Here is a 23,986-nt window from a genome sequence, read left to right on the forward strand (position 1 = left end):
AAAATGAGCATTCGGTTAGGCCATTCTTAGTATCTGAGTTAGGAATTGGAAGCTCAAAGGTGATAGGTGACCTTCTGGACTACACAGACAGTGTCAAAGGGGGTTGCCAATGCTTCTGTTACACAGAAAAGTAGTGGAAGGGTATATTCTAGACTAATGAAATGAAAATGAATACCTATAGTTCTATGAAGCATCGTACAGCTATGACTTCCGGGAAACCAGCATTTCTTAGGTGTTGTGCATTTGCTAGAGTCATAGTAAATATCCTATAAAGATGACAGGAAAAACAAGGCAGACCTCTGACCAACTCTGGTCCATTGGAAGCAGACAGGGTTAAAGCCAGACATTCGATTTTAGGTGTGAGAAATCTGACATTTTTGGAAGGTAGCAATACTGACTATAAAGAATAAAAGATAAAGAGAAGGAAGATACAGAGCCAGAGCACTGTGACCAGAGATTATGTATTTAGAAAAAGCCATAATAGGGGACTAAATGGAGGGGTACCAAGATCGTTCAGTGGGCTGAGACACTGGCTGTCCAGCCTAGCAACCTGAGCTCGATCCCAGGGACCCACAGGGTGGGAGGAGAGAACTGACTTCCATGGTTATCCTCCGGCCTCCTCATTCTCATGTGGACACATACACATAAACTACTAAACAAATGTCAATAAAAGAAACTATATAGAGGAACTTCAATATTTTAGGAATATTGAGATCGAAGTCTAAATGATGGACAGGAATCCCAAATGTTACCCCAGGTGGACAGTTATTCTGAAACCAGGAATTCTCCCCTAGACAACTCACAGTCTTTAATTCTGATTCCAATGAGAGTAAAACTTTTTTGGATGTATTTTACTGTATGTAAGTGGGTGTTTGCCTGCATGTGTGTCTAAGCACCCTATGTGTGCTTAACACCTACCGAGTCTAGAAGGCATGCTGGATTCCTTGGAACTGGAGTTACAGATGGTTTTGAGCCACCATGTGGGTTCTGGGAGCCAAACCAAGGTCCTCTGCAAGAGCAGCCAGTGCTCTTAACCACTGAGCCATTAAAGGAACTTTAAAAATGATTCTTAAACTCATATATGAGCTGAATATACTAAAAATTCTAAGGAAATTTTAAAAATTCCTGAAAAAACCTAAAAATTCTTAAGAAAAGTTAAAAGCAAACCAAGCAACCAGGTAGTAGGTGGCAGGACTTCACTGAACTATACAGGAAGACAGTGTTTTTAATCTGTGGGTTTGTGACCCATTTTGGGGTCTCATGACTGTTTCACAGGTGTTGCCTAGAACTGTGGGAAAATATAGATATTTATATTACAATTCACAACAGTAGTAAAATTACAGTTATGAGGTGGCAGCAAAAATAATTTTTATGGCTGGCGGTTACCGCAATATGAGGAACTGTGTTACAGCATTAGGAGGGTTGAGAACCACTGCTGTGGAAACATTTCTAAAGTCACCATGATGAAGACCATGCAGTAGTGCCCCCATAAAGTTCCTTCTCACCATGGGCCTAAAATCAACAGAAGCAAGGACTGTGGTCTGAAACCTCAGAAACTGTGAGGCAGAAATAAGGCAGTGTGGTCTGACCAGCATGTTACCCCAGGTAACCCTCTATGTCACCCTCGGCTGTTACCTGGGCGGGGATAGTGCCATTGTTCTTAAGGATGAGAGGCAGTTTCTCTGAATGACCAAGCAGAAGCCTCTTAAACAGGAGCAAGGGGTTTCCGTGTTGGTTATATAGAGTTGGCCGGACGACAGTCACTCGAGGGAGGTTCCCCTCACCAATAATATCGAACACAAGACCTCGGCTCCTTGCCAGGTTGCTGCAGGGGGACAGGAAGAGCAAGCAAGGTGGCTGAAACCGACCAGTCCAGGACACTTTCCTACACAGCATGTATACTGTCATTCTGCCACGGGAGGAGGAAGAGGAGGAGGTACCTGGGCAGGCCATCCAGAGTGGCCTCGAAGATGCACTGGTAGGTCTGCATGGTCTGTGGCGTGAACAGCACTGTGGCGAAGGCATGGGAGCGGCTCCCAATGCACATCTTGCTGGGTTCCACGTCAAAGATGTCAGTGATGCGGTTGGCCGCCTGTGAAGGGGGATGGGGCTGGGTACTTAGCATTTCTGCTGGGGCTGACTGCTGATCTTTCTGCCCTGCCACGCGCGAACTCTCTTTTCTCTAAGACTGTGCCAGACAAGCCCAATTACCTGCAGAGTCATGGGCCCTGGATAGAGTGGCCCAGAGTCTGTGGATTTACCCCTAGGCGACATCTGGCTGTACTTGGCTAGACCATGAACTCTGACTCAAATAGAAAAACCAAGCCAGTCAGCCAAATGTTCTCATTTCTATCTTATATTGTGCCTAGCCAACTAAATCAATATAATTAATGTGGAGCTGAGCTGGAAGCTGGCTAAGGTGCTGGTGTTCTGATATGTTTTGACCTGGAGGGTTGGAGGTTCCTGATTCACTGCTGGGATCCTTGTATTATCTGAGATAAACCAAAGGAGCATCTGTTCCTTCTAACTCCAAGCACCATGTCTAAAATTCCTTCCCTTAGCACTCAACCTGTTACTATCCGGTGAGTGGTTTTGAACCACATAGACCCCCCAGCATAGCTTTGAAAGAGCTTTTTCTTTCTTACGAGCTCCTTCCCTGGCTTTATACCAACCGTAGAGGGCCAGGGCAACAGACCCTCCTACCTTGTTGGAGATGGGCTTGACGACGATGTTGATGTCACAGGAGATCTTTCCCACGTTGCTGATCTTGAACCGAGCCTTGGCCTGATGGCCCACCAGGACATTGCAGAAGATGAACTTGTTCTCATCCTCCACAAACAGCCCCCCACTCTGTATAGTCTGTAGGATGTGGTACAGGTTGGGGCTGGTACAGATCTGATGTTCCTCAAATATCAAGATGTTGTTGTCGGTCACAAAGGCTAGGGAATGACGGGAAGAAAGTGAGACTGCCTGGCTGCCAGGATCCTGGCTTTCTGTCATGATAATATGGATTAAAACCCTCAAAATATTCTATCTATCTATCTATCTATCTATCTATCTATCTATCTATCTATCTATCTATCTATCCATCCATCCATCCATCCATCCATCCATCCATCCATCCATCTATCTGTTTGTGTGTTTGATTGTTTGTGTGTGTGTGTGTTTGTGTGTGTGACAGAGACAGACAGAGAGAGAGAGAGAGAGAGAAACTGACAGATAGACACAGAGACACAGACAGAGACAGAGATAGAGTGTATTCTATGTGGAGTTTATAGGACAACTTTCAGGAGTCTGCTCTTTCCTACCATGTGGATTCTATGGGTTGTACTCAGGTCATTAGATTTGGTGGCAAGAACCTTCTGAACCATCTTGTCAGTCCAGAGATTTGAAAAAGGAGACTCACAAGGCCAGGGAAACAATTCAATGATACGTACTTGCCTAGCATATGGAAGGCCTTGGGTTATATATTCCTTGCTTTGCAAATACAAATAAATGATGGTAACCAAAAGCAAGTATCACAGAGGACAGATAGGGAAGTCTACACGCCAGTATGTAAATGACAGATGGGAAAAAAAATCTGTTGGCTTCCTCTTTTATACTATCTCTTCTGGTTGATCCATCTCTATCAGCCTTTTCCTTCCATTGGCAAAGAATGGTGAGAACCAAGAGAGAAGGGAGTTGGCTTATAATGGTTTGAGGCTCTCGGGAGCTTAGAGCCAAAGCTTTACCTGAGCTCTTGCTAGCTAAATAAATGATCAGTGTGCTCTGTGACTGGGCTGGCCACAAGAAGTGGCCCGAGCATGAGCAGACTTGATGCTCCTCAGTTCTGGGCCACATCCCACGCCAGCTCATTCCTCAGAAAGCACTTCTCAATGGGGAATCTAGGAACAGACCCAGGAAGGCTAAGCATTTGGAAAAGCAACTCTCTCCTACATGTGCTAAGGCTTTCAAGACAGATATGGCTGAAGATCCTAGAAGAGGTTCTAAGTTTCCAGATGAAGCAGCCCCTCTGAGTCTGCTGGAAATCTTGAGAGGGATTTTCCTGCAGAGGGAGGGGCTGGAAAATTAAGGGTGTTGGCCCAATCCAAGTTGCAGTACCTGGCAGGCATGCTTCGGCAAGCAGAGTGTAAGGAATGCCGGCAGGATTTTCTCTAGGGTCCCGGTCCGAGATGTCAATGGCCAAAAACTCTTCACACCTCCCCACTGGGTCGGCCACACACTCAATGGTGATGATTTGCTGTCCTCCGGAGGGGATGGAGCCAAATCCTGGGTATACAGTGAACATGCCATGGGTGAAGCGGGCCTGCAGAGCAAAGGTGGGAAGGAAGCAGAGTGGGCAACTGAGTCAAAGTCTGTCCAAAGGATCTGAGAGACAATGAAAGGGAAACGGTGGGGCCTCTCTCCATTGGTGGTATCTCTCTCTTTGCCTGGAGGCGGAGGCCCTGGATGTTCATGGTGGATGGGTTTTCAGTCTGTACATTCCTTCTGGTCAGACATAATGGAACCAAGGGCTCAAGGAAGCAGATAATGTGTGCATCATACAGTACTCATCTAGATGGGGGAATCTCAAAGCAGCGGGGGTGTGGTGGGGTACAAAATGGAACAGTGGTTGAGACAAGGGCTTTTGAGTAAGACACTGTAGGTTTGAATGATAATGGCTCCTGTAGGCTCATACATTTGAGTAAATGTGTGGTTCTTAGTAGAACTGTTTGGGGGAAAGGATTAGAAAGTGCAGCCTTGTTGGAAGAGGTGTGTCATTGGGGGTGGACCTTATGATTTCAGAAGCCCACCTCATGCCCAGTCTCACTCTCTGCCTTTGATCTGTGGATGGGGATGTACTCTCTCAGCTGCTCCTCCAGTGCCATGCCTGCCTGTCTGTCACCACACTTCCTGCTATGATGATCATGGACTAACTTTTTGGAACTATAAGCAACCCCACCCCCATTAAATGTTTTATTCTATAAGCTGACTTGATCATGGCATTTTTTTTCCATAGCAACAGACATTCTGGGGTTTGAACTCAGTCCCCAAAGTATGTTGTTTGGCCTTGGAAAAATGATTTTTCCATGTCTCGGCTTGTGTACCTATAAATGTTCTTTGCGTGATGGATCATTGGAGGGTTAATTGAGAGGATGGTCATGAGGCATATACTGTAGCATGCAGTGCATACTGACAGGATTCCCATGAGGCACATATTGTAGAGAGCATGTAGTGCAGAATTAGTGCTAAAGTGAAAAGAATATCATTATGAGAGATGCCCTTGCATGTCCCTGAAAACACCAGCTCTCCGCCTTCCACTAAAGTAGTTCTCAAGACAGCTGTAGCATATACTTGGAAAGAGAAAGAGTTTTGGCTAGTCCGGTTTCTGTCCTTACATTTTGACATGTTCTGTAGCACTTTAGCTCAGAGACCCAAGTTTCTTCCAGGGTTGAAAACTCAGAGCAGAATGAAGGGGATTGCAGTGGGAGGTTGGTGAGACTCTGGGCCCTGGGCCTTGGGCAGCTTCTGGGGTCTTAGAGGGTAGGACCCAGATATACTAGCCATTACTTTGCTGCATGAGTGATGTTTTGCATGCTATGGGCTGAGAGTTTCAAGTCTCTCTGGACCCATACTCTGGCTGCTGGATCTCTTGCTAGATCTAGGAACCTCAGCAGGAGCTGGTGAAGGGGCTAGAATACCCCTGCCAGGTGTGGTAACTGTGTGGTGTTGGAGAGATGCTTGTAATCCTTCCCTGGGACTGACAACCAGTACACAACACACCCCTCAGAGGGAATAGCCTCAGAGCACCGCCACACAGATAGCATATACTCCTGGCTCCCAGGCTCATCTGTACTCTTGATCAGCTTCACAAAGCCACACGGTGACAAAGCCACAAGGCGATCTGACTTGTGATGTCTTGATGCCCCTGTTGTGCCTTCTTGGAATCTAGCACAGGATATGGGTACTGGTGTGGGACAACTTTTAACCAAATTCTACTGCTGTTGCCCTTGGAGATGCAGTTTTCCTACTTAACCCCACTCTCACCTTTTTGATGTGTTCCATAGAACCATTGCATCAGGGCATGATTTAGCAATGCATGGAAGCTTCTAGGGACTTAACTGGGTTGCTACCTACTGAAAATCTGCCATGTGCTGGGAGCTGTACCTAAGCCCTGGAGATTCCCAGATAAGTCATCTGTATAGAGAAGGCTTTCTCTATAGCCATTTGTTTCCTCTAAACAAATGATTCTTGATTTAAAAAGGTCTGAAGAATTAGGCAGTGGTGAGTCGGTGAAGGTTTTAAAGCAGGAAAGGATACCCAAATGAAAGGTTTTCATACCTCAGTTCAAAAAGTAAGGATTTCAATATAATTCAACATACCAGCTACAGAACAGTCAGGTTCTGGGGCTAGAGCGATGGCTTGGTGGTTAGGGTCATGGACTACTCTAGCTCTCAGAATCTACAGTAGGTAGTTCACAACTGCCTTGTGGTGGTCTGAATGAAAATGGCCCTCATAGACTCATAAGGAGTGGCATTATTGGAGGCGTGGCCTTTTTGGAGGAAATGTACCACTGGAGGTGGGCTTTGAGGCCTCAGAAGCTCAAGCCATGCCTAGTGGCTGTGTCTTCCTGTTACCTGTGGATCTTTATGTAGAGCTCTCGGCTCCTTCTCCAGCACCATGTCTTCCTGCATGCCACCATGCTTCCTGCCATGATGATAATGGACCACACCTCTGAAACTGTGAGCCAGCCCCAATTAAATGTTTTCCTTCATTAAGAGTTACTGTGGTCATCATGTCCCTTCACAGAGATTCAACCCTACCTAAGATATGGCTGTAACTGTAGCCCCATGGGACCTGATGCCGCCTCTAGCTTCATTAGTACCTGCATTCACATTCACAAATCCAAAGTATATACAAAATTAAAAAAAGAAAGTGTAGGAGAAAAGTGTTTGCTGTGTTTCTGTGTTTTACCTGGTTTGCTATGTTCACGTCTTTCTGGACTGTGTCCGAGAACTTGGCCGGTTTAGTAGCTCCGGGCTTGTAGAAGCTATCACTTTCTCGGGTTCTTCCATGCCTCATGTGACTGGCTCTGATCAGAGAAGCAAGCGTACAGCCTTAGGTTTTGAGGAGGATGGGAGACACTACCTGCCTGTTTGAGGGCCTTTCTTCTAGGATGTGGGGATAGGAGAGGGCTTTCTTTGTTTAGGAAGGGATCAGAGTGGCATTGTAACCTTGAACTCATGGAATAAGTATTAAGAAAGTGACATGGGTAATCATATTTGTGGAGTATGAATCATAAGGATTCTAAAAATTACTTCAAGCAAAGTTCATGTGTTTGGGCTTGGTCTCCAGTATGATACTATTGGGAGGTTCTTAGTTCATTGATATTCCCTTCAAGGGGATTGTAGGACCCTAGCTCTTTCCTCTCCCTTTTGCTTCCTGGTCTGAGAGGAATAGTTTTTCTCTAATGTATACACTGGTCATGAAGTACTACCTTGCTTTAGACCCAACTGAAGTCATGGTTTGGACTTTCAGAACAAGGAGCCCAAGCAAGTCTTTTCCTTGTAAATTTATTATTTGAGTTCTTTGGTCACAGTGAAGGAAAGCTGGCTAACAATAGCAACTATAACACTTCTTACACACACTTTTATCTAGGACTAAAGAGATGTCTTAGTGGTTAAGAGCACCAGTTGCTCTTCCAGAGGACCTGGGTTCAATTCCTAGCATCCACATGGCAGCAAATTGTCTGTAACTCCAGTTTCAGGGGCTCTGACATCCTTACATAGGCAAAATGCCAATGCACAGTAAATAAATAAATCTTAAAAAAATAATGTCTTTACCTGACTTTATTTTATGCACAAAGTGGTATTTTTTGTCTCCATTATTCATGTTTGTAGCCATGGTGTGTATAAGGGATAGTGTAAACAGTAGGTAGATATAGGTTTTGGAAATTTACTTCACTTGAAATCCATGTACCCAATTGTTAGCTTTCCAGAGACTACTGTACCTAGAGTGTGCAAATCTATGTGAGGCACATCAAAAGTATTTTGAAAACCATATGTATTCATTCACTTGTCTAATGACTAGGACACATCTGAGGTTCAGCCCCCTTGTGTGTTTTGCAAGAATCAGTGCAAGCTAATATGAAAAATAATCCAGTAAATAAACAAATTAAAAGTGCTTTTTTATAAAAAACTTTATGTGCACAAATGTTTTGCTCGCATGTCCGCATGTGTACTGTGTGTGTACCTGGTGCCCATGGAAGTCAGAAGGAGTTTGGGAATTGGAAGTGAAGTTATGTATAATTGTGGGCCACCATGTGGGTGCTGAGAACTGAAGAAAGATGAGAGATACCCTTTGAAGAAGACAGGATTGCCATTGTAACTACGGAGGCAGCCATGCTAACCAGGTGACCAGGTGACCAGGTGACCAGGCAGGAGTGGCACTTGCTGGCTAATGGCATCACTCTGTTTTGTCTTGCCTGCATCTCCACGGTGCCCTTGCCACCCCCATAGTGAAGCATGGCTTAAGCCTTCTCTTGAGTTAGGTTTCTTCTGTAGTCATTCCTCAGCACCCAGAAGGAGGATAGAGAGAACAATGTCTTACCAGGAACACAGAATCCAAAATCTTCCCATGGAAGGCATGGAAGGCTTTACTCTCTCTCCCTCCCTTTTTTCTCCCTATTCTCTCTCTCTTTCTCTCTCTCTCTCTCTCTCTCTCTCTCTCTCTCTCTCTATCTATCTATCATCTATCTATAGATCATCTATATATGTATGTATATCTATGTATCTCTACCTATGTATCTATATATTTATGTATGTATTATGTATGTATATATGTATCCATCCATCCATCCATCCATCCATCCATCTATCCATCCATCCATTTTTGAGAAAGAGTCTCAAGTAGCCAAGGCTGGCCTAGAACTTGTTAGGAAGCCAAGGATGACACAATTCCCCATCCTTCTGCCTCTACTTTCTGAGGACTGGGCTTACAGGTATGTATCACTGCACCTATCCAGAAGACTTTACATTTGGCTCAGTCAAAACCTAACCTATGTTTTGTGGCAGCTAGAAAATGACTGAAATCTGATCAGGAAATGTGTTTCAGAACCAACCCTACTGGTGATTTCCTGCTTACTCTTTCACGAGACAGTTCTAAACCTCAGGGTCCGTGTCATTCATATATGAGGATTGGGTGACTTTAGTTAGGTAAAGTATATCACAGCTCTTTGTAAAATATAAGGCACCAAGCCAATAGAACTTGGCTTACATCTTCTTTTGAAGAATTGGACTTTCCCCTGTCAGCCTGTAGAGGGCGTATTTGAAGTCAATTATGCCTTGGTTTTCTATGGTGAAGGTGATGCTTTTCCTGGTACCGCAGATCAAAGCCCCAAAATTGATGATGGAGGAGGGGCTGATGGTGAATTTGGAGTACACTGCATTCACAGAAAACTTAATAGGGATGCTGGCAATGATCTCACCCTCTGGGAGAAGTGGCTCAATAATCTGGAAAGGGAAGGTTTGAGAAGATGTTAGCCAGGGGTACAGCCACAGAAACCCCATTAGTGCCTTCTTGTCGGTTTTCATGACTGATATCCTCCCTTGAGGTATGCCTGACCTTTGATCCCCCTAGGCCACATGCAGCCAAGGAGAGTTACAAGTTTGCCCCAACATAAAATTATAAGCTTGCTTAAAACATGAAATAATAATAACAATAATAACAATAACAATCCCTTTTAAATGTACTCTTTGAAAATGTCCTACAAGTCTACAATTCATTTCAACCACAGTCATGTACTGCTTCCTCCTCCAACTCTTCCCCAGCCTCCACTGTCACCTCCACTTCCCAACTTCATGCTCTCTTTCCATTTTAAATAACCCTTTGGTTTCAGTCAATGTTCTCCACATACTGGTGGGTGTCGGGGCTATCCCCTGGAGCACAGTCAGCCTACCAGAAGTCAAACCTTAAAGAAAACTGGCACTCCCTCTCTCAGCAGCCATGGGTCCTTGGTTAGGGGCGGGGCTCGTGTACCCCTCCCTGCTCCCTGCTGAATGTTGATTGGTTTGATTTTGTGCAGGTGACCACAGCTGCTGTGAGTTCCTAAGGAACTGAACTGAGAGATCTCAGAGGAAGAAATGCAGATGCCTAAGAAATAGTTTTTAAAGTGTTCAAGATCTTTAGCTCCCAGGGAAATGCAAATTAAAAGTACTTTGGGCTTTTGTCTTGCCTTAGCCAAACTGGCTAAGATCAAGAAAATGAAACAAAACACAAAACAAACAAAACTCCAAAGAACAAGTGACAGCAAACACAGGTGGAGATGTAGGGAGGGAGGAGCCCTCATTGTTGTTGTTGTTGGGAGTGCACACTGGTGTAGCCACTATGGAAATGAGTGTGGAGGTCACTTAAAAAGCTGGAAAATAAGCAGGGCAGTGGTGGCGCATGCCTTTAATCCCAGCACTTGGGAGGTAGAGGCAGGCGGATTTCTGAGTTTGAGGCCAGCCTGCTCTACAGAGTGAGTTCCAGGACAGCCAGGGCTACACAGAGAAACCTTGTCTCAAAAAAAAAAAAAAAAAAGCTAGAAATAGATCTAACATGATATAGCTGTATCACTCATGGCCATGTGATCATTGGACTCTCTACTACAGAGATACATGCTCACCCATGTTCACTGCTGCCCTATTCACAATAGCTGGGAAACGGAACAGTGTCCTTTGACTGACTGAACTGAGAAGGAAAACATGATATTCTGCTATGAAGACGTGAAGGCTGCAAAGGAGCTGGAGAAAATCACACTGAGTAAGTCAGCACAGGTCCAGAAGGACAAATACCACGCATCCCCGCTGCGGGTATCTCTGTGATTTTATTTTGCAGCTTGTCTAGGTCCTTGAGTGTGAACTTTATAGAGGACAGTGTCATGTTGCAGTGTCAAAGGTTGGACATCTATACACTGTCTTCTTGCCTGTTTCCATGATGGAGGAGAAGAATGTAACAGAGTCTTAATTCCACTCTTTATCTTACTGAGAAAATAAGAACAGCCATGGGTGCCAACACAGATTATTTTCTACTCGTCACATGTCGACACGTAACAACCATGTCTGCTGCTTTTACTTGATGGTGGGACACAGATCCCTTGGTTTTTATGCACCCCCAAACCGTTTACCTTTTTCTGTTTCTGGTGATTCTGCACTTCTCTGTCCTGACCTACCTGTGCTGGTTAGTTGGGACTGAACTCTGGTGTAGTTTCTTTGGTTGCCACCAAAGCTATGCCCCCTTCCGCCTTCTCTCTTTCCCTCAGGATGCCATGGCATCAGCGGTGTCTGGGCTCTCACCTGGCAGCGCAGGATGGGCTGGCAATCGATCTTCACCTCCTTTCTTGCTCGGAAGTACACCTGGACAGTGGTGGGCTTATCTATGGAGGTCAGTGTCCCCCTTTTGGGCTGGATTGAGATCATGGAACTTAGGTTTGTTGGCAGAATCCCTAAGGAGTCCACAGTGAAGCTGGAAGACAAGGGTAAAGAATCAATTTAACCCCTTCTATTTCTTTAGGGGTTATGGGACTGTTTAGATGATCTATTTGGTCCTGATTTAATTTTGGTATTTGGTATCTGTCTGCTGTACCACTCCTGGGTATATACCCAAAAGATTCCCCACCATGTAATAAGGATACATGCTCTACTATGTTCATAGCAGCCCTATTTATAATTGCCAGAAGTTGGAAAGAACCCAGGTATCCCTCAACAGAAGAGTGGATGCAAAAAATGTGGTATATCTACACAATGGAGTACTATTCAGCCATTAGAAACAATGAATTCATGAAATTCTTAGGCAAATGGATGGAGCTGGAGAACATCATACTAAGTGAGGTAACCCTGACTCAAAAGGTGAATCATGGTATGCACTCACTAATAAGTGGATATTAACCTAGAAAACTGGAATACCCAAAACATAATCCACACATCAAATGAGGTACAAGAAGAATGGAGGAGTGGCCCCTGGTTCTGGAAAGACTCAGTGTAGCAGTATAGGGCAAAACCAGAACAGGGAAGTGGGAAGGGTTGGGTGGGAAAACAGGGGGAGGGAAGGGGACTGATGGGACTTTCGGGGAGTGGGGGTCCAGAAAAGGGGAAATCATTTGAAATGTAAATAAATATATCAATAAATTAAATAATAATAATAATAAAAATAAATAAATAAATAAATAAACTTTCCTTTCTCCAAAAAAAAAAAAAAAAAAAAAAAAAAAAAAAAAGAATCAATTTAAACGATTATCCGGGAATCCCATGAAGCCTGTGAGGACAGTTTGATCTGCTGAGAGCCTGCCTGTCTCTTGCCTTTTGTGCTTATCATACGAAGCAAAATCCACTATGCTTTTTTCCTGTGTATTTATGTGCACACATGTGTATGTTCTTGTATGTACAAATACATACATACATATATATATATATATATATATATATATATATATATATATAGCTATGGAAGTCTTTCTTTCTTCTTTCTTTCTTTTCTTTCTTTCTTTCTTTCTTTCTTTCTTTCTTTCTTTCTTTCTTTCTTTCTTTCTTTCTCCTTCTTTCTTTCTTCCTTCCTTCCCTCCCCTCCCTCCTCTCTCCTCCCTCTATCCTTTCTCTTTCTTCTTTCTTCTTTCTCTTTCTTCTTTCTCTTCTTTCTTTCTTTCTTTCTTTCTTTCTTTCTTTCTTTCTTTCTTTCTTTCTTTCTTTCTTTCTTTCTTTCTTTTTTCTTCCTTCCTTCCTTCCTTCCTTCCTTCCTTCCTTCCTTCCTTCCTTCCCCCCCCCCTCTCTTTTAGATAGGGCTTCTCAGATTTACTATGTAGCCAGGGAGTACTCTGAATTTCTGGTCTGTTTGCCTCTACCTGATGAGGTATGTGCTACTACATGGTGCTGATGATCAAACTAAAGACATACCAGGCAAGCACTTTACCAACTGAGCTACATTCCTAGCCCCGGGCTTTTGTATGTTTATTTTGTATGTGTGTAGTATATGTGCATGGAGTTATGCATGCGTGTGTGCATGTGCTGTGTGCTTGAGCTCTTGGGGCTGGAGGTCGAGGTTGGGTGTCTTCCTTGATTGCGCCACACCTTTTCAGACTGGGTCTATTAGTGAATCCAGTGCTTACCAGGTAGGTTAGCCCGGCTGGCCAGAGAGCTTCAGAAATTCACCTCCCGTGCCAGCGTTATGGATGCCTGGATTTTTTTTTTCTGTTCGGTATATTTTTTATTTACATTTCAAATGATTTCCCCTTTTCTGGTCCCCTACTCCCCGAAAGTCATATAAGCCCCCTTCCCTCCCTCTGTTATCCCATCTACCCCTTCCTACTTCCCTGTTCTGGTTTTGTCCTATACTGCTACACTGAATCTTTCCAGAACCAGGGGATGCCTGGATTTTTAATGTGGGTGTTGGGGACTTAAACTCAGATTCTCATACCAACAGAGCAGGCACTTTACTCATGGTACCAGCTTCTGGTTTCCTCTTTAAAAGATTTCCCAGACATCCTTTTGTAGGGGGTGGTTTTGATTCTTTGATCAGGAATCTGCATGTGAACACTGAGGGTCCTGTTCCTCAATTGGTTCAAGCAAAAAAGATGCTAGTGGCTAATGAACTGGGAGGAATAGGCGGGACTTCTAGTTTTCCTGCAGGCAGGCAGGCTAGCAGACTCAAGGGAGAGAAAAGATTTGCTTCGCAGGAAGAAAGAGCCATCAGCCACGTGAGATCTTGGGTGGAGTGGCCCTGCGGTAGCAGGCAGGGGATTAGAGGCTAAGGTTGAGGGTGGATTTAGGGTGCTGACCTGGGAGTGGAAAGAAGGATGTAATAGCTGAGGAAGGCTTAGAAGAGCCCGACCATTAAGCTAAACCTCAAAAGTAAGCTATGTATGTGTGTGTGTTTCATCTTCGGATCTGAGGGAACCTGGGTGGGGCAGTCCATCAGGAGCTTAAAGTGGGGAAACAAAATCTACATGTTTCATCGTGTTCACGAGTGGATGGGGATAGTTAGCAGGCAAGCACATGCACACGCATGCATGCATGCATGCATGCATGCATGCATCCCATAGGATCCAGGTTACCTGTATACGATCTCGTATTTTCCACGGTTCTTCAGTTGAAGGGGCTGCTTAACCTCCTCCATGACCCTCAAAGTCCCAAAGTCCAGACCTCCTTCAGCTCCTGCAGGGGGTGGGGTAGAGTGAGTGGGTGGGCGAGCCAGAGCAGGGGCTCCGCCTCCCAGTACATCCAAACATCTCCCTTGAGATTCCACCCCAAGGGACTACTGTTCCATGACTATTGTTAGTTAAATTCTCTAGGATATTTATTTATACTTGTTATTATTATTACATCTAATTATCCATATATATGTGCATCTTTGTGTGTGTATATATACAAGTGAGTGCAGAGGCCAGAGGAGTGGGATCTTTCTGGGGTTAGAATGGCAGTAAGAGGCCTGATATGGATACTGGGAATCAAACAAACTCGGATCCTCTGGAAAACCAACATGTGTGTGTATGTGTGATTTTTTTGATATGGTTTCTCTGTGTATCCCTGACTGTCCTGGAATTCACTTGGTAGATAAGGCTGGCCTCCAACTCACAGAGATCTGTCTGCCTCTGCCTCCTGAGGGCTGGTATTCAAGGCATGTTCCATCACTGCCTGGCTGTGAGTGGGTTCTTAACTGAGGAACCATCTCTCCAACTCTCTAAGATCTTTTAAAAATAGTCTATTTTTATTTCACATGCATCTGCATTACACACACACACACACACACACACACACACACACACACACAAAGGGCATTGGATCCCCTGAGACTGGAGTTACAGATGGCTGTGAGCTTCCAGGTGGGTGCCGGGAACCAAACCCTTGGACCCTCTGAAAGTTAGTAAGTATCACTAATTAATTGCTAAGTCAAAATTTAAAAAAATGTACCAAGTTACTCTCAAAAGGTTTAACTTCGTGTTGTTTTACTTAGTGTCTCAAGCATTCCCTCAGATGCTTAAAACTCTTCATAAATGCGATCTTAGTGGACACTAAGATACAGCTCTTCTGTGATAAACGAAACCACAGTAACACTATTTTATTTTTGATAGGCACTTTTCATCACAATGCTGTCTGTACGTTAAAACAACGGCATCTGACTAAGATGTAGCTCTAATAATCTTGCTGAGGAAAAGAACTGTCATGGAGAATCAGCTGCTGGGGAGGGGTGGATGCACAGTTCACATGTTATGGCAGCGTGCTAGATAGAATGTCTCAGGACACACATTCTAATTTCTGGGATCTGCGAATCCATGACAAAGGGGACTTAAGGTGTTGGATGGACTTGAGATGGGTGATTGGCCGCCATCCGATGTGAAGGCTGACATGGGTTATTCCTGGAGTCCCAGTGTAACCACAAGGGTCCTTTTAAAAGTAGAAGTGGGAAGCAGACGTGGGAGAACCATGAGAAGGTCCTGGTGGGATATTGCTGGCTTCAGAGATTTAGGAAGGGGACACAGACCAAGGAATGTGGGTGGTCTCTTAGAGGCTGCAAAGCCTTTAGGAAGAATGCCTATCTGTCAGCACTCTGAGATCCAGCTAGCGAGACCCAGTAAGACCTGCTTTGAACTGATCTCAGGACTATGATACATTGTAGGGTTTTTCTTTTTCTTTGATTCCCTCCATCCCCCCTCTCCTTCCCTCTCTCCCTCTCTTCCCTCTCCATCCCTTTTCTTCTTTCTTTCTTTCCTTCCTTTCTTCTTTTCCTTCCTTTCTTTCTCCCTTTCCTTTCCTTTCCTTTCCTTTTCCCCTTCCTTTCCTTTCCATTTCCATTTCCCCTTCCTTTCCTTTCAATTTCCCCTTCCTTTCCTTTCAATTTCCCCTTCCTTTCCTTTCAATTTCCCCTTCCCTTCCTTTCAATTTCCCCTATACTTTGTGGTGATGTTACCAACATCACTCTAGGCTTGCATTCCTATCACTGAGATTGTTCCCTTCCCCACCAACCCCACCGTCATATGAATGACATACTAGGGTCCCTCCACCCAGAACTCTAGTGTACAAACAGAAACAATATATAACCCCCTTTTCTCAGGGTTCAACGCACCTTTGGGGAAGGTGATGTCCAAAGCGATATCATATGATTCTGCAAAGATCAAGATGTTTTCTATCTGAACGACACCAACAAGATTATCTGCATCCAGAACCTGCCGGGGAAAGTTTTTTAGTGAAAGACCCACAAAGTGTCTGAAGCATGTAGCATGCAGTGGGGACGGGCAGCAGAGATGGCAGGGAGATGTTTTGGAGAACTTTATTGTCACATTTTTTTCTAGTCTTACATTGTAAGTCACTTTGCTCTACTTGTTTTATAAATTGGAACTACTTCTATTCTTTGTGACTCAAGCTGAAGAAAAGGGGCCAAGGTGTGTGTGTGTGTGTTTTAAGTAAAATACATGCTAGGTGTTTCTATTTTGGAAATTCACAGTCTTTTTGATGTGTGATCATGATGATCTTCAGGCCTAGTTTCTAGTAGTTCACTGACCTGTTCCTTCCTCCCTACCCCAAGCAGTCACTGAGCTGGTGCCAGCTGACAAACTAGTCTAATTTTATTGAGTTGACTGTTGACCTTGGACACAAACCAGGAGCAGATTAAAAGGTCCATTAGACGGGTCATCTAGGTGGAGACCGCTGCCATCTTGTTGAAGACTCCAGTTGAGGAAAACAAAGTCACCTGTTTGCATTCCATGTGCTTTGTGGTCCCAGGGGGACATCCATAGCTGTCACTGAACTTAAGATCTAACAAAAAGTATATGCTGGTGGGTAATGTGCATGTGAGTGCAGATGCTCACAGAGGCCAGAAGAGGGTGCTGGATCTTTGGAGCTGGGGTTACAAGCTATTATGAGCCACCCAACATTGGAGCTGCAGACTGTCTTGCTGTAAGAGCAGCGATTGTTCCTAACCACCAAGTATCTCTTCAGCCCCCAAATCAAGTATGAATTCAGAATTCTAACCAGTCTATTTGCCAATATAGTTTGCCAACAGGCATTTGCCAATATAGTTGGATCAGTGGGTGGAGAACTCATGAGTATAGAGGACTTTCTGTGTCCCCCTGAAATAGTACGGGGGAAGACAGATGGAAGAAAAGCCTTCAGAGGGGGAAGACAAAGGTTGGTGGGGTGCAAGCATGAGTCAAGGCACACACTCGTAGGCCCTAGAAACTAGAGGTGACAAAAAAAAAATAGATTCTTTCCAGCAGCCTTCAGAGGGAGTCTGGTCCTGATACCTTGATTTTAGCTTTCTAGTCTTCAGAATTATGAGAGAGGATAGATCTGTTGTTTTGGGTCACCCATTCTGAGGCCATTTTGTCATAGTGGCCTAAGAAACTAGTATAGATGGTGACTGGGTCAGGAGAGGTCCCACTTGGCAGAGTTCCCACGCTAAAGTTAGCAAATGGAATGACAGGAGAAAAGAGTGGGCTCTCAGGAAGATGCTGAAAGGTTACTGTCTTAGTAAGAGATCAGCTTGGAGTTATACTGCTTTTATTGAGCTTGTGTTTTGTATAGAGTAAGATATCATGGGCTGGAGATAGGAAACAGATCAAATGAGGGATTTAATAAGATCTGTCTCTGTCTCTGTCTCTGTTTCTGTCTCTCCCTCTCCTTCTGTGTGTGTGTGTGTGTGTGTGTGTGTGTGTGTGTGAGTGTGTGTGCTGTGTGCTGTGCATACATATTTTGATAATCACGTCTATGGGAATGGTACATCTCACCTCAATCCGAATGGCCTTCTTGATGTTGACAGGTTTGGAGGGTTGGAAGTGCACTTGCAGCCCAAACTCTCCCTTGGGTAGCATGGTGCCCTGCATCATGGACACAGCGAAGTCCTCCCCTAGGTGTTCCAGGCTGGAGATCCGCCAGGCCACAGGAAGAGATGTGACATTACGGAGAACTACTGACTTGGTTTCTTTTCTGCAGAAACCAAAAGAAATTTGATCAAGTTCAGAGAATTTTTCAAATGTCAGTTTCTCTGTTTTTTCCCACTAAGATTATATAATAGGAAGAAGAATCAATAACTTTTACTTTAGTTTTTTGAGACTGACTCTCATGTAGCCTGTGACTTACTATGCAGACCAGGCTGGCCTTGAACTCACAGAGATCTGCCCACCTCTACCTCTGCAGGGTGTGTTCCATCACCCTTGGCCCCACAGTTTCTCTTTTGAGGATGATTGTGCAAAAACATTCCTCCCCTCTCCTTGCCTTGTCTTATTTGAGCTGCTTAGCTTGTAAGTGATGGGCAGATGATTTTAATTTTTTCCCCATGAACAAACTTAAATTAAATGGTTTAAATTAACACCATTTAAAACTTAAAAGAGTTGTAAGAATCCTCTTTGTCCAGTTGACTTGGCCCTTCCTTGTAGCCACATAATCTCTCTTTCTCAAAAATTTCCAGAGCCATTCAAGATGAAACTGCAGATAATTACACACTGCTAACTTTTAAATCACTTGGTACACACTTTCTAAGAATGAGAACACCCACTACACCAGGGTTTTCACTGTCATAAAGACTATTATTTGGTCTGCAGCTCATGTTCAACCTCTGCCTTTGTTCTATTGCTACTTGACCTCTCTTTGTTTTTCCAGGTCAAGGAATCAACCCACAACCGTGTACTGCATGTAATTATCATGCCTCTTTGGAAAACGTCTTCTACCCTTCTGTAGGTTTCTTGGCTTTGATGCTTTGAAGAATCAGTTAATCTGTTGGCTCTCGCTTAAGTTGGGCGGTCTGATGCTTTTTCATGCTTAGATCTTTTGGTGGGAAATGTGTCCTTTTCACTATATTGGGTCAGGAGATCCCTTTAGTGCTATTTGTTTAGTGCTATTTAATTTTGGTGATGCTACATTTGATGCCTTAGTTAAGGTAAGACTCACCTGGTCTCTCCATTAGGTATGAGCTTTTTTTTTCCATTTTAGTTAATACTTTCTGGGGAGATACTTTGAGACTATACCCTGTTTATTAGGGCCTTATATTTTCCCAGTCTGTCCTTGAAATTCACTGTTTAGTTAGGGATGACCTTGGACTCCTGATCCTTCCGTCTACCTGTCAGTTACCAGGGCTACAGGCTGTATTACCACATCTGGATCAATGCCTTGTTCTTGGCCAAACAGTCAGATACTAATTTTAGCATCCACCAACCATTTCCTAATACCATCAATCTTTCTATGCTTAGTTGGTATTCTGTTATCTAAAACAGAATTTCCCTCTTTCATGTGTTTATTCATAGACTATGCCAGTGGAGTTACGTTTCTCATTAAATACATCAGTGGTTCTCAGCCTGGGAATCATGACCCCTTTTGAGGTAGAATGACCCTTTCACAGGGGTCACCTAAGACTATTGGGAAACACAGATATTTGTTATGATTCATAACAGTAGCAAAATTACAATTATGAAGTAGTGACAAAAATAATTTTGTGGTTGGGGGTTACTATAACATGAGGAATTGTCTTAATGGGTCACAGTATTAGGAAGGGTGAGAACCACTGTTATAGATCATTACATTATAATTATTGCATTATTTTATTTTGATTTGCGAACTGTCTCAGATTTAGCTGGTGGAAGGTTGGGTCTTATGAGTTGGTTCTTATGTCCTTTTACAGGCACATAGTTCTTGCTTCTTTATGGTATGACAAAAAAATTCCCAGCTCATCTAGAGTGTTCTTCTTCTACTTTATCTGTTTCAGGACCAGAGAAGTCCTTTCATCAAGGACCCTTGCCACTTATTGGAAAATGATGTTTAAATACCGAGATCTGGAGTGGAGTCCTCATTGCTCCTGGTGAACCACTGTTTCTAAGCCTTCCTAGATGGCGGAGCTAGGAAATGTGTGCATGTCTCTATCCTTACATAGGTACTAAAAAGCAGGAGTTTGTACTGATGCCTCTAATTCCCTATCTCCAATTTAATGACAAGGTCCATTTAAAAAGGTAGGTGTGTGTGTGTGTGTGTGTGTGTGGTGTGTGTATGCATGTAGGTGCATATATGAAACTGCACACTTGTGGTGGTCATAGGACAACTTGTGAGAGTCTGTTCTCTCTTTCTACCATGTGAAGCCTTGGGATCAAACTCAGATTGTTAGATTTGGTGATAAGTGCCTTTATGTGTTGAATCATCTTGCAGGCCTACCAGATAGCATGTAAATCTCCTTTTCTCCAACAATGAGAAATCTGTCCGCAATTTAATTATGCCATGGTTAGTAAATATACTCTAGATGATTTCGTTAGGTTGAAATGTAATGAGTCGTGTTTTATGACTTAGTGCTGTATGTTTTTATGTGTGCTTGAAATAAATATGCATTTTATAGTTGATAGGCACCCAAACAACTCTAAAGAGAATATGGGAAGGAAGATTTAATCTGAAGAGAAGGATAAATACACTCAAGACATCACATGGAGCAAATGAACAACACCTGACCTGCCAATCAAAAGAAGTCTTGAGAAAACAACAAAGTTGAAAAACCCAGGAATGAATACACATAGCTCAACGATAACTCTTAACATTAGTGGTTCAGTTTCTCAATAAAGAGACAAAGACTAGCAGATTAGATTAGAAAAAAGTATCCATCTCTTTGTTGTTTCCAAGAAATACACATCATGATGAAAAAGAGACAGTACCTGAGAATTAAAGAATAGGAAAAGGTATTTCAAGGAAATGAAACAGAAACATGCAGGCACAGCTACTCTAATATCTGACTTCAAATCAAAGGAAGATAACTTCATATTCACTAAAGGTAAAATCCACCAAGAGGGAATTATAATTCTGAAGGTAACCTCCATCAAACACAAGCACACCCAACTTCACAAAAGACCTAAAGCCACAGATTACTTGAGCAACATAAAAAGACTCCCTGCGTTTGTCTTGTTGCTTTTTATCTTACTGATTTTCTTATTCTTTGTTTCTTTACTGTTTTTTTTTAAAGAGAGTCAGAGGGAGAAAGAAACAGGATGAAGTTGGGTGGTTAGAGAGGTGGGGATGGTCTGGGAGGAGTTGGGGGAGGGAAAAGAATATGATCAAAATATTTTGTATGAATTTAAAAAATAAAAATAAATACATAGATTAACAAGGTGACTGTGAGTGACTTCAATACCCACTTTCACTGATAGGTTGTCTGAACCCAAAATAACAGAAGCATCAGTGCTAAATGACATCATAAATCAAAAGGACCTAATGGACATCTACAGGACAAACATTCCACCAAATCACTAAAATTTACACATCTTTAAAGACCCCATGAAGCTGCCTCCAAAACTGACCATGTATTAGGATGCAAAGCAAGTCTCAGTGAACAAAGGAAAGCAGAAGAAACATTCTGCATTGCAACTGGGCATAATGAAATGAAGCTGTGCAGAGGAAACAACTGAAAGCACACAAACTCATGGAAACTGAATGACAATTGGATCAAGAAAGAAATCAAGAAGGAAATTAGTATTTCCTAGAATTGACTGAAAATAAAACCATATCAGTGAAGGTGGTCTCAAGAGAAAAGTTTACAGTACTAAGTGTCTACCTAAAAAGTCAAGAGGTCTTTCCCCCACTTTTTTGGATTTTTAAGATAGGGTTTCTCTGTATAACCCTGGCTGTCCTGGAACTCACTTTGTAGACCAGGCAGACCTCGAACTCAGAAATCCGATTGCCTCTGCCTCCCGAGAGCTGGGATTAAAGGCATGCACCACTGATGCCCAGCAAGAGGTCTTAAATTAATAGTGAATAGTAACCAAAACAATGGCGGGGAGGAGAAGATAAGAATCAGAAATAGGCTCTCCTCTTATTTCCATATCCTGGCCCACAACTCCTTCGGATGCCTACCGCTTTACCAGAAGTCATGCTATAGCTAGAACCTCAGGTAAGATCCTGCCCACAGCCCACCAATACTCCTTAAAGCCTGTCCAACAACAGGCACCACCCAACAGCACCATCTCCCCTTGGCTCCATACCCTGGCCCACAACTTCAGCAGAAGCCCACTCTGAAGGATCTACTGGTACCCAGAACTCCAGAGACCATGCTAGCTACTAGAACCCCAGAGTCCCAGAGGCAACACTAGCACCCAAAGCTCCAGAAGTCATGTAGGTCACCAAAACCCTAGCAGAGATACTCTACTAAACCTGAGAACTCACTGGTCACTAGAACCACAGGCCACTCTGGCTGGGAAACCAGAAAGGAAATGGGAACCAAGGGGAAAAAAATCCATGCAACAAAGATAAACTTAGAAATTGGCACTTAAATCTGTAATTACCCCAAACCCAGTTTCTTAGAGGCCAGTGTAAGAACATAATGTAGTACCACCAGAGCCCAGCTATCCTATTACAGCTATCCTATTATCCTATTCAACATTGATGAAGCTTAAGAAAATGAACTTAAAGCCAATTTTATGAAGATGATAGAGACCCTTAAAGAGGAAATGAATAAATCCCTTAAAGAAATCCAGGAATAGACAAACGATGGGAAGAAACAAATTAATCTCTTAAAGAAAGCCAGGAGAGTAAAAAACAAAAAAACCCAAAATAACTCCCCTCAAAATAAACAAACAAACAAAACACACAGTGAAGGAAATGAATAAAACTGGTCAAGATCTGAAAATGGAAATAGAAGCAATAAAGAAAATACAAACTGAGAGACTCCTAGAGATGGAAAATCTGGGTCAGTGAACAGGAACTATAGATGCAAGCATCACAACAGGATACAGAGACAGAAGAAAGAATCTCAAGAATTGAAGATATGATAGAATAAATTCATACATAAGTTAAAGAAAATGTTAAATCTAAAAAATTCCTGATACAAAACATCCAGGAAATCTGGAACATTATAAAAAGACCAAACCTAAGAATAACAGGAGCAGCAGAAGAAGAATTCCTAGATCAAAGAGCCAGAAAATATTTTTTAACAAGACTGTAGAAGAAACATTTTCTAACTTTAAGTAGAATATGCCTATAAAGGTACAAGAAGCTTAGAGAACACCAAAACTATCAGAGCAGAAAAGAAAGCCCTCCTGCCTAAACATAAAGACATTAAACATACAGAACAAAGAAAGCATATTAATAAAAGCTGCAAGGAAAAAAAAGATGAGTAACATATTAAGGCAGACCTACTAGAATAACATCTTATTTCTCAATGGAGACTCTAAAAACAGAAAGATCCTGGACAGATGTGCTACAGACGTTAAGAGACCACAGATGCCAGCCCATACTATTATACCCAGCAAAACATTCAATCATCATAGATGGAGAAAACAAGATATTCCACAACAAAGTCAAATTCAAACAGTATATATCCACAAATCCAGCCCTACAAAAGGTACTAGAAGGAAAACCCCACCCTAAGGAGGCTAACTATACCCATGAAAATACAGGAAAATAAGTATTTCACACCAGCCAAGACAAAACAAGTGAAGCTTGAGCACACACACACCATCAAAATAACAGGAGTTAACAGGAATTGGTTATTAGTATCTCTCAATATCAATGGCTTCCTTTACCCAGTGAAAAGACACAGGCTAAGAGGGTGGATGCAAAAACAGGAGGCATCACTGTGCTGCACACAAGAAGTACACCTCGGCATCAACCACGGACAGCATTTCGGGGTAAAGGGTTGGAAAAAGTTCTTTTTTTTTTCCTCCCAAGCAAATGGACCTAAGAAGCAAGCTAGTGTATCATTCTAATATCTAACAAAATAGACCACATTTCATCAAAAGAGGTGAGGAAGGATATTTTATACTCAGCAAAGGAAAAAGCTACCAGGACGAAGTCTCAATTCTTAACATCTAGGCCCCAAATGTAAGGGCATTCACATTTGCAAAAGAAACATTGCTAAAGCTTAAATCACACATCAAACCCCACATATTGATAGTGGGAGACTTCAGTACCCTACTCTCACTAATGAGCAGGTCATCCAGACAAAAGACAAACAGAAAAATAATACAGCTATCAGACATTATGACTCAAATGGACCCAACAGTTATCTATACAACATT

The 23,986-nt window shown here is 42.9% G+C and overlaps 1 protein-coding gene across 1 annotated transcript in view; it reads right to left on the minus strand.

The window, feature by feature from the left end:
- The window catches only part of Hydin (HYDIN axonemal central pair apparatus protein), a 325,093-nt gene that overhangs the window by 46,450 nt on the left and 254,657 nt on the right, over positions 1 to 23,986 (minus strand). Inside the window, exons 52-61 of the mRNA XM_052166496.1 lie at positions 17,735 to 17,933; positions 16,075 to 16,174; positions 14,066 to 14,165; positions 11,316 to 11,484; positions 9,256 to 9,491; positions 6,955 to 7,072; positions 4,102 to 4,306; positions 2,704 to 2,939; positions 1,941 to 2,092; positions 1,636 to 1,825 (exon numbers count right to left, since the gene is read on the minus strand). Of these exons, the coding sequence (XP_052022456.1) occupies positions 1,636 to 1,825; positions 1,941 to 2,092; positions 2,704 to 2,939; positions 4,102 to 4,306; positions 6,955 to 7,072; positions 9,256 to 9,491; positions 11,316 to 11,484; positions 14,066 to 14,165; positions 16,075 to 16,174; positions 17,735 to 17,933 (1,705 nt within the window). The remainder of the gene's footprint in view (positions 1 to 1,635; positions 1,826 to 1,940; positions 2,093 to 2,703; positions 2,940 to 4,101; positions 4,307 to 6,954; positions 7,073 to 9,255; positions 9,492 to 11,315; positions 11,485 to 14,065; positions 14,166 to 16,074; positions 16,175 to 17,734; positions 17,934 to 23,986) is intronic.

Source organism: Apodemus sylvaticus, chromosome 21 (assembly GCF_947179515.1).
Source record: "Apodemus sylvaticus chromosome 21, mApoSyl1.1, whole genome shotgun sequence".
NCBI lineage: Eukaryota > Metazoa > Chordata > Mammalia > Rodentia > Muridae > Apodemus > Apodemus sylvaticus.